The sequence below is a fragment of the Trichomycterus rosablanca genome, chromosome 9, assembly GCF_030014385.1.
Source record: "Trichomycterus rosablanca isolate fTriRos1 chromosome 9, fTriRos1.hap1, whole genome shotgun sequence".
NCBI classification, from domain to species: Eukaryota; Metazoa; Chordata; class Actinopteri; order Siluriformes; family Trichomycteridae; genus Trichomycterus; species Trichomycterus rosablanca.
In genome coordinates, this window is record NC_085996.1 from 1,334,024 (window position 1) to 1,344,023 (window position 10,000).

The 10,000-nt window shown below is 41.1% G+C and overlaps 2 protein-coding genes across 2 annotated transcripts in view; both read right to left on the reverse strand.

Moving 5' to 3' along the window:
- The window catches only part of si:ch211-22i13.2 (uncharacterized protein LOC553945 homolog), an 8,492-nt gene extending 5,346 nt beyond the window's left edge, over positions 1-3,146 (reverse strand). The window contains exons 1-2 of the mRNA XM_063001588.1: positions 3,115-3,146; positions 554-614 (exon numbers count right to left, since the gene is read on the reverse strand). Of these exons, the coding sequence (XP_062857658.1) occupies positions 554-614; positions 3,115-3,146 (93 nt within the window). The remainder of the gene's footprint in view (positions 1-553; positions 615-3,114) is intronic.
- rhag (Rh associated glycoprotein) overlaps positions 3,132-10,000 on the reverse strand; it is a 19,195-nt gene continuing 12,326 nt past the window's right edge. Inside the window, exons 4-10 of the mRNA XM_063001557.1 lie at positions 9,840-9,987; positions 8,459-8,625; positions 8,216-8,353; positions 7,204-7,325; positions 6,961-7,034; positions 5,763-5,836; positions 3,132-3,706 (exon numbers count right to left, since the gene is read on the reverse strand). Of these exons, the coding sequence (XP_062857627.1) occupies positions 3,635-3,706; positions 5,763-5,836; positions 6,961-7,034; positions 7,204-7,325; positions 8,216-8,353; positions 8,459-8,625; positions 9,840-9,987 (795 nt within the window). The 3' untranslated portion in view covers positions 3,132-3,634. The remainder of the gene's footprint in view (positions 3,707-5,762; positions 5,837-6,960; positions 7,035-7,203; positions 7,326-8,215; positions 8,354-8,458; positions 8,626-9,839; positions 9,988-10,000) is intronic.

Sequence of the window (10,000 nt, forward strand, 5' to 3'; positions counted from 1 at the left end):
ACGTCGCCTCACAGCAGGAAGGTCCTGGGTTCGATTCCCAGGTGGAGTTTGCATGTTCTCCCCGTGTCTGTGTGGGTTTCCTCGGGTGCCTCCGGTTTCCTCCCACAGTCCAAGAACACGCAAGTGAGGTGAAACACTTCAATGCAACTGTACACACACACACACACACACACACACACACACGTATACAATTATATACATGTGTGTGTTAGTGTCTCTCGGCTAACGCTAAAGCTACTCACAGCACAGTTTTATCTCACCATGGTAAGAAGATGAATCCCAGTCTGGATGAGACGCTATAACTAAAATAATCTTTACTTTATTCAGTCACTCCGCTCTTCATCATTCACAGTTTTAATTATATTTATATTTTACAGAAACAGCTTCAGTGAAACTTCAAGTATAAACAAAAACAGCACGGAGCCATTATTGTTATCGCTTCGCCTCAGCTAATATGGGCACATCCCAAATACCTCCTTACTCCCTACAATAATGGCAATCTACACACTTAAGAAACAATAATGGCAATCTACACACTTTCTAGAACACTTACAGCTCTGTGTGAAGTAAAATTGAGACACAACCATAAAATACGTCCTACTGTTGTTCTTCGTCTTAAAGGTTGCTAAGGGAGAATGTCATTCATTTCTGCCCTCTAGCGGTGAACAGATCAATCACAGAACCCGGTCACCAGACGTTTATAACGAGAAAGTAATTTATTAAGTCAAATATTATTATTATCATTATTATCATTATTATTATTATTATTATTATTATTATTATTATCATCATCATTATTATTATTATTGTTATTATTATTATTATCATTATTATTATTATCATTATTATTATTATTGTTATTATTATTATTATTATTATTATTATTATCATTGTTTTTATTATTATCATTATTATTATTATTATTATTATTGTTATTATTATTATTATTATTATCATTATTATTATTATCATTAATCTTCTTCTTATTATTATAACCATTGTTATTTGTTATTATTATCATTATTATCATTATTATCATTAATCTTATTCTTATTATAACCATTATTATTTGTTATTATTATTATTATTATTATCATTATTATTATTATCATTAATCTTCTTATTATTATAACCATTATTATTTGTTATTATTATTATTACTATTATATTATTATAAATATTACAATTAGTATTATAATTATTGTTATTACTGTTATTATCAGTACTACTTTTCTTCTCTTATTATTCTCTTATTTTTATTATTATTATTACAGTTATTGTTACTATTATTATTACTACTACTATTATTCTATTGTTATTATTATTATTATTACTATATTATTATATTAATATTAATAACAATTATACTGTTAGTACTATTATTATTATTATTTAAATGATCAATAATAATAATGATAATAATCATACTTATAATCATAGGAATTTTATTATTAATATTACTATAGGTCAAGTTGATCTAGTCTGCGGCGCTAAAGGTATAAGGTAGAACGTGGAGATTGATGAGTGAGTGGGGAGTGATGAGTGAGTGGGGAGTGATGAGTGAGTGGGGATTGATGATTGATGAGTGAGTGGGGATTGATGAGTGAGTGAGTGGGGATTGATGATTGATGAGTGAGTAAGTGGGGATGGATGAGTGAGTGGGGATTGATGATTGATGAGTGAGTGGGGATTGATGAGTGAGTGAGTGGGGATTGATGATTGATGAGTGAGTAAGTGGGGATTGATGAGTGAGTGAGTGGGGATTGATGATTGATGAGTGAGTAAGTGGGGATTGATGAGTGAGTGAGTGGGGATTGATGAGTGAGTGGGGATTGATGAGTGAGTGGAGATTGATGAGTGAGTGGGGATTGATGATTGATAAGTGAGTGAGTGGGGATTGATGATTGATGAGTGAGTGAGTGGGGATTGATGAGTGAGTGAGTGGGGATTGATGAGTGAGTGGAGATTGATGAGTGAGTGGGGATTGATGAGTGAGTGAGTGGGGATTGATGAGTGAGTGAGTGGGGATTGATGATGAGTGAGTCAGTGGGGATTGATGAGTGAGTGAGTGGGGATTGATGAGTGAGTGGAGATTGATGAGTGAGTGGGGATAGATGATTGATGAGTGAGTGAGTGGGGATTGATGATTGATGAGTGAGTGAGTGGGGATTGATGAGTGAGTGAGTGGGGATTGATGAGTGAGTGGAGATTGATGAGTGAGTGGGGATTGATGAGTGAGTGAGTGGGGATTGATGAGTGAGTGAGTGGGGATTGAAGATGAGTGAGTGAGTGGGGATTGATGATTGATGAGTGAGTGAGTGTGGATTGATGAGTGAGTGAGTGGGGATTGAAGATGAGTGAGTGAGTGGGGATTGATGATTGATGAGTGAGTGAGTGTGGATTGATGAGTGAGTGAGTGGGGATTGAAGATGAGTGAGTGAGTGGGGATTGATGATTGATGAGTGAGTGAGTGGGGATTGATGAGTGAGTGAGTGGGGATTGATGAGTGATGAGTGGGGATTGATGAGTGATGAGTGAGTGGGGATTGATGAGTGATGAGTGAGTGGGGATTGATGAGTGAGTGGGGTCTATTTTGGTTTTGTAGACAAGCATCATTAAATCTGACTCAGGCAGTTACAGGCACTTTTGAAGCAGGCCAGCGTTCAAATATCAGACCTTCAGCTACTGCACATTTAAAATCAGTTGCAGGAGTCTGACTGTGGACACAGAAAAAGCTGCCGGGAGTCACGGCACCACAGATCCCTTAATGATGAGAGCCTGGATAACATCTGAGTGCTTTTATTTACTCGTTGGTGGATTGAGTAGCTGGAGAGGTTGCACTCGGGGCGTTTCTTCTCGTCTGGGTTTGCACTTCTCGTGTCCGTGTGTGTGTTTTTGTGTCTGTTGTACTGCAGTGTTTCTGCTCCAGTGTTGCAGTCGCCTGTCTTTGTGTCGGGATGCGCCTTATGGTTCAATTGGTGTTATTTATATTGTGATTTTTACTACTTTGTTCATAATTTTTACTTTCTCCTGTCATTTATGTCAGATATGTTGTCTCGATGTCCTCACCATCCGTGAGTGTGTTCACGAGTGTGTTTTAGGTGTATAAAAAACCTGAGGTCATCCAGAGCAGATGTATAAAACATATTTATTGAAGACAGAATATGTTTATTACAATTTTAATCTTTTTTGTGATATACTGTGATGCCAGGAGCTTCACATTCTTCTAACTATAGGAAGCTCAAGCTAGTGATATAAACACACACACACACACACACAGACACACACACACATAAATACAAAAGTGTATAAATCATATTAAGTCAGTCACCTGTGTGTGTGTGTGGGGGTGGGGGGGGTGGAGGAAATATTAAAGCATGCATTCAGACGTCTCTTTACTGATCTGATCTGATCTGAGATCAGTCTCTGTAAGGCACGGGGAGTTAGTATCAAAACAAGAGGTTTAAAATTCTAATATAAAAAAATATAGAAGTATAATACACAGTGAAACTTTGGCTTTAACGGAAGTCGACTGATAATTCGGTTGGTTCGGTTGTTTCGGTTGGTTTGGTTGGTTTGAGCTGCTCTGATGATCCTGGTTGATCCCTGATGAGTGATGTTGAGGTTTGCGGTTTTAAGCCTCTGTTTTGTTCTTCGAATGGTCGGTGTGAGTGAGACTTTCTTCTGCCTCCTCCTCCTCAGGTACCTGCACAAAAAACAACATCAAAAGTTCATCCCTCATGCGGTCATATACAGTGCCTTGCAAAAGTATTCGGCCCCCTTGAACTTTTCAACCTTTTGCCACATTTTAGGCTTCAAACATAACGATATCAAATTGTAATTTTTTGTGAAGAATCAACAACAAGTGGGACACAATCGTGAAGTGGAACGAAATTAATTGGATATTTGAAACTTTTTTTAGAAATACAAAACTGAAAAGTGAGGCGTGCAATATTATTCGGCCCCCTTGCATTAATACTTTGTAGCGCCACCTTTTGCTGTGATTACAGCTGCAAGTCGCTTGGGGTATGTCTCTATCAGTTTTGCACATCGAGAGACAGAAATTTTTGCCCATTCTTCCTTGCAAAACAGCTCGAGCTCAGTGAGGTTGGATGGAGAGCGTTTGTGAACAGCAGTTTTCAGCTCTTTCCACAGATTCTCGATGGGATTCAGGTCTGGACTTTGACTTGGCCATTCTAACACCTGGATACGTTTATTTGTGAACCATTCCATTGTAGATTTTGCTTTATGTTTTGGATCATTGTCTTGTTGGAAGATAAATCTCCGTCCCAGTCTCAGGTCTTTTGCAGACTGCAACAGGTTTTCTTCCAGAATGGTCCTGTATTTGGCTCCATCCATCTTCCCATCAATTTTAACCATCTTCTCTGTCCCTGCTGAAGAAAAGCAGGCCCAAACCATGATGCTGCCACCACCATGTTTGACAGTGGGGATGGTGTGTTCAGGGTGATGAGCTGTGTTGCTTTTACGCCAAACATAACGTTTTGCATTGTGGCCAAAAAGTTCGATTTTGGTTTCATCTGAGCAGAGCACCTTCTTCCACATGTTTGGTGTGTCTCCCAGGTGACTTTTTATAGATATCTTTGAGAAATGGCTTTCTTCTTGCCACTCTTTCATAAAGGCCAGATTTGTGCAGTGTACGACTGATTGTGTCCTATGGACAGATTCTCCCACCTCAGCTGTAGATCTCTGCAGTTCATTCAGAGTGATCATGGGCCTCTTGGCTGCATCTCTGATCAGTCTTCTCCTTGTTTGAGCTGAAAGTTTAGAGGGACGGCCGGGTCTTGGTAGATTTGCAGTGGTCTGATACTCCTTCCATTTCAATATGATCGCTTGCACAGTGCTCCTTGAGATGTTTAAAGCTTGGGAAATCTTTTTGTATCCAAATCCGGCTTTAAACTTCTCCACAACAGTATCTCGGACCTGCCTGGTGTGTTCCTTGGTCTTCATGATGCTCTCTGCGCTTTAAACAGAACTCTGAGACTATCACAGAGCAGGTGCATTTATACGGAGACTTGATTACACACAGGTGGATTCTATTTATCACCATCAGTCATTTAGGTCAACATTGGATCATTCAGAGATCCTCACTGAACTTCTGGAGTGAGTTTGCTGCACTGAAAGTAAAGGGGCCGAATAATATTGCACGCCCCACTTTTTAGTTTTTTATTTCTAAAAAAAGTTTAAAATATCCAATAAATTTCGTTCCACTTCACGATTGTGTCCCACTTGTTGTTGATTCTTCACAAAAAATTACAATTTCATATCGTTATGTTTGAAGCCTGAAATGTGGCAAAAGGTTGAAAAGTTCAAGGGGGCCGAATACTTTTGCAAGGCACTGTATGTTAGTCCTCTACAGACGAGCTCGATCGTTCAACTAACTGAACGCTAATAACGTTTTCCATTAAGGTAACGTGGTGTTTGTTCTCATCAAACAGCCAGTCCTTCTCTTTATTACGACTGGCTGTGTCTGTAGGGGGAGGGACGATGGCTGAAACAGGTTCCTCGTTGCGGGCGCCGGTGCGCCATCTGCTGGCCTGGTCTGATCATAGGCAGCAGTGAGTGGCTCTCTGTACGCTGTACGGTGCTCTGTAAGACCCCGAAGTGACAGCAGACTCTGCCCTCCTTGATCGGGTGTGGGGGGTGGCAGCAGTACCAGTATTAAGAATGTAGTATTTACCAGTGACCAACACCTTTCAGAGGTCAGTAATGAATAAAACAAAGTGTTTGTAGTATTTTCTCACCTCCCAGTAGATGGAGTCGTCGTAGCAGTTCTGATCGGGCGGCTGCCCCCAAAACGGCAACTTCATTATCAGACCTGCAGGAATTAAACACACCATCATAAACACTTAAACACCTCTACATAATAAACACCACTCAATAACACACATTATCAGCCCTGCAGGAATCAAACACACACATCATCATAAACACTTCAATTTAAAGACTCCAACACAGTGAGATTAAATATAGACATCACGGCACAATAAACACCACTACATAACACACACCACTATATATATACTGTATATACTGTATATATACACTATATTACCAAAAGTATTCGCTCGTCTGCCTTCACACACATATGAACTTGAGTGACTCCCATTCTTAATCCATAGGGTTTAATATGATGTCGCCACCCTTTGCAGCTATAACAGCTTCAACTCTTCTGGGAAGGCTTTCCACAAGGTTTAGGAGTGTGTTTATGGGAATTTTTGACCATTCTTCCAGAAGTGCATTTGTGAGGTCAGACACTGATGCTGGACGAGAAGGCCTGGCTCACAGTCTCCGCTCTAATTCATCCCAAAGGTGTTCTATCTATCGGGTCGAGGTGCCAGTCAAGTTCTTCCACACCAAACTGGCTCATCCACGTCTTTACTCGTGATTCGTCACTTTTTTTGCATTTTATCCCAATTTTCTTCCAAACCTAGTTGTATCCAATTACCCGATTGCATTACACTTACTCTCAACTGCTGATTGAGGAGAGCAAGACTGACACGTCCCCTCCGACACGTGTGTAGTAGCCGACTGCATGTGGTGAGTTCATATGCGGATCAGCTTTGCGTACAGAGAGCCACACCCTGATCAACGCATTATCCCTCGTCTCTGTGCAGCACCATCAACCAGCCAGCAGAGGTCATAACTGCATCAGTTATGAGGAATCCAGCCAATAGTTGTTCATGTAGGTGCCCAGCCTGCCAGATGGCAGAGCTGAGTTTCGAACCGATGGGGTCGAAATGTCAGCTCTGGTGTGCAAGCGTGTTTTTACCGCTGCGCCACCTGAGCGGCTTTTTATTTTTAAGAGTGTAAATAATTTTTTGGTGCTTTTTTTACTGCTACTATTTTCAATAAGGATTCTATTCTAAATTCTAATCTAATCATGTGTGGGTAATCAGGTAGATGTAAAGAAGATCATGATATAATTCCATGTTCACTCACCTGTTATGGCTCCTCCAACAAGAGCGAAACCCAGAGATGAAGCCAGAGCAGCCGCCTGATACACCGGAGAAACGCTGATCATGAGAAAATAAAACATAAACATGAGATTAAACTGATGTTCCACACAAACACATGAAGAATCATCAGAGCGAGACGAGTTCCTACAGTTACATTTAAAATCCTTTTCTAATGCAGAATTTTCTCCAGACCCTGAGCGTTTGGGTTTGTGTGGTAAATTCTTACCCTTTTTTTTTGCCCAGTGCTGCAGCTACGATGCCAGCGAGGCCTCCCAGGATCCCCGGCATGCCGTGCAGGTTATGAACTCCACACGTGTCCTGAATTCCCAGCTTGGATGCAAGAATGGGCTACAAACAAACAAACAAACAAACAAACAAACAAACAAATAAATCAATACAAACCACAGTAATACATCAATAAAACATCAGTCCATAATCATTATGTTCATTATTCATCCACCAGGCTGTGTCCCAAATTAAAAATTGTATTTACAATACAGTATAGATTACATAACACCATCATCATTCCACTACGGCTGTGTCCCAAACTGAACATCATATACTATACACTAGATAACATCATCATTAGTTCACTATGGCTGTGTCCCAAACTGAATGTTAATCACTATACACTACATAATATTATCATACGTTCATTATGGCTGTGTCCCAAACTGAACATTAATCACTATACACTACACAACACCATCAGTCCACTATGGCTGTGTCCCAATCCAAACATTTTAATCACTATACACTACATGACACCACCAGTCCACTACAGTTGTGTCCCAAACTAAACATAAACTACTATACACTACATAACATTACCATACGTTCACTACGGCTGTGTCCCAAACCAAATGTTAATCACTACACACTACATAACATGATCATCAGTTCATTACGGCTGTGTCCCAAACTGTACATTAACTACTATACACTACATAACATTATCACACGTCCACTACGGCTGTGTTCCAAACTGAAGTTAATCACTATACATTATATAACACTCAGTCCAGTACAGCTGTGTCCCAAACTGAACATTTTAATCATTACATGCTACATAACACCACAGTCAGTCAAGTGTGGCTGTGTCCAAAATTAAAAATTTTATTGACTATACAGTATGGATTACATAACATCCGTCCACTATGGCTGTGTCCCAAACTGAACATTTTATCTGTGTGTGTGTGTGTGTGTGTGTGTGTGTGTTGGTGTGTGTGTGCACGTACAGAGAGGAATTTGAAGCCGAGGGTGGAAATGACCCCGGCGACGACTCCGATCAGCATGGCTCCGAACGGTGCGATGCTCATATCGGCACAAGTTCCCACAGCCACACCACCGGCCAGCGTGGCGTTCTGAATGTGAACCTGCAACCAGGAAACCACAGAGAGAAAAAAATAGTTCAGATATTAGCTACAGGGCTGATTAAAACATCATGGCAGAGGAAGTGAAACATGTAAAAAAACTCTCACCATGTCCAGTTTTCCTTTCTTCTCCACCAGGCTGGACGTGGCGTAGGCGGCGAGGGCGCAGGCGGCCAGAGAGAAGTAGGTGTTGATGATGGCGGTGAGCTGTGGAGCTCCAGGAGCGGCGATGGCGGAGTTAAAGCTCGGCCAGAACATCCACAGGTACACGGTTCCTAAAACCAACGAGCAGAGTGGAAACCAATCAGCATCATGTCTACAATATAGGGCCAAAAGTATGTGGACACTCGTCCTAATGATCGAATGTAGCTGTTTCTAACACATCCATTGCTCACAGATGTATTAAAAATGATATAAGGTAAATGATATGCTTGTTTAACATTGTGGCAACAGTTTAGGGAAGTCCCCTTTCTCCTCCAGCAAGATTACGACCCTAAACACAAAGCAGCTCTATGAAGACCTGGTTTGACTACACAGAGCGCTGGTGAACACTCAACCCGACTTAACCTTTTGGTATAAATCCAAATAGGATTGTGAGCCAGACCTTCTCGTACGACTCTGTTGACTGGGCACAAATTCTTACAGACACACTTCTTGTTCCTAAACAAGGACGGCTCTGAAGGACGGATTTGGCCCACAACGTTAAAAAATGCATCAGGAAATAACTCAAAACTTCAGGAACAACATTTTTCAATAAGTAGTGCAGCATAATAAGCATTTCACCCTCTACAGTGCATCGTGTCATTAAAAGATACAGAGAAAAAAGAAGTGCATAAACAGTGAACCCAAAAACCACTGGGACTTTGAATTCTCCAGACTGCACTATTAAATATGGACATACTTTGTGATGGTTGTTCCTGCATGGACTCGGGAATTACAGGATCAAAATACAAAAGTCTGTACTATACTTCTAACTGTACTAACTTAAGTCTAGAAATGGTCCCAACTTCTTTATCCTTCGGTGGTGCACAACTCCAAGTCAAGCAAAGCCTGGTTAGAGGTCAGTCATGGAATATCCTGCAGTGGATCTTCTCCGTCTCCGATGGGTTTTAAAGAAATGAGTTGCAGCTTGAAAGGCGACGAAGCTGAACTGGAGCTGGAAGCTTCTGCAGGAGAAGGACGGGTGAAGGATCCACAGAAGATGCATCAGGAGCTTGTTAGCACTGAAATCACTTATTAAAGGTGATCAAGGGGAAAATGACTTTTCACCAAGAAGACACTGGGGGTGGAATAACATATAGAGTATAGATTGTTTGTCTCTTAACTTGTTCCACCTTGATCACCCACTGTAAATCAGGTGGATTTTTGACCGCTCTGCCTGGATGAACATGTAGCCTGGTCACAAAAGAGTCAAGGTTGGAACCCGCTGTGCCACCACACATCTCAGATGGACATGGACATGTATACAGTGTGTATGGTGAGGACTCACCGATCATCGCGAACATATCGGAGTGATAAACGGATCCCTCGTTGTCGTGGCCGTCGCGGAGACCCGGTCGGTAGAGCATCCGAGCGACGGCGAGTCCGAAATAAGCTCCAAACGCGTGGATGGTCATGGAGGCTCCAATATCAGACGCCTGCACACGAACA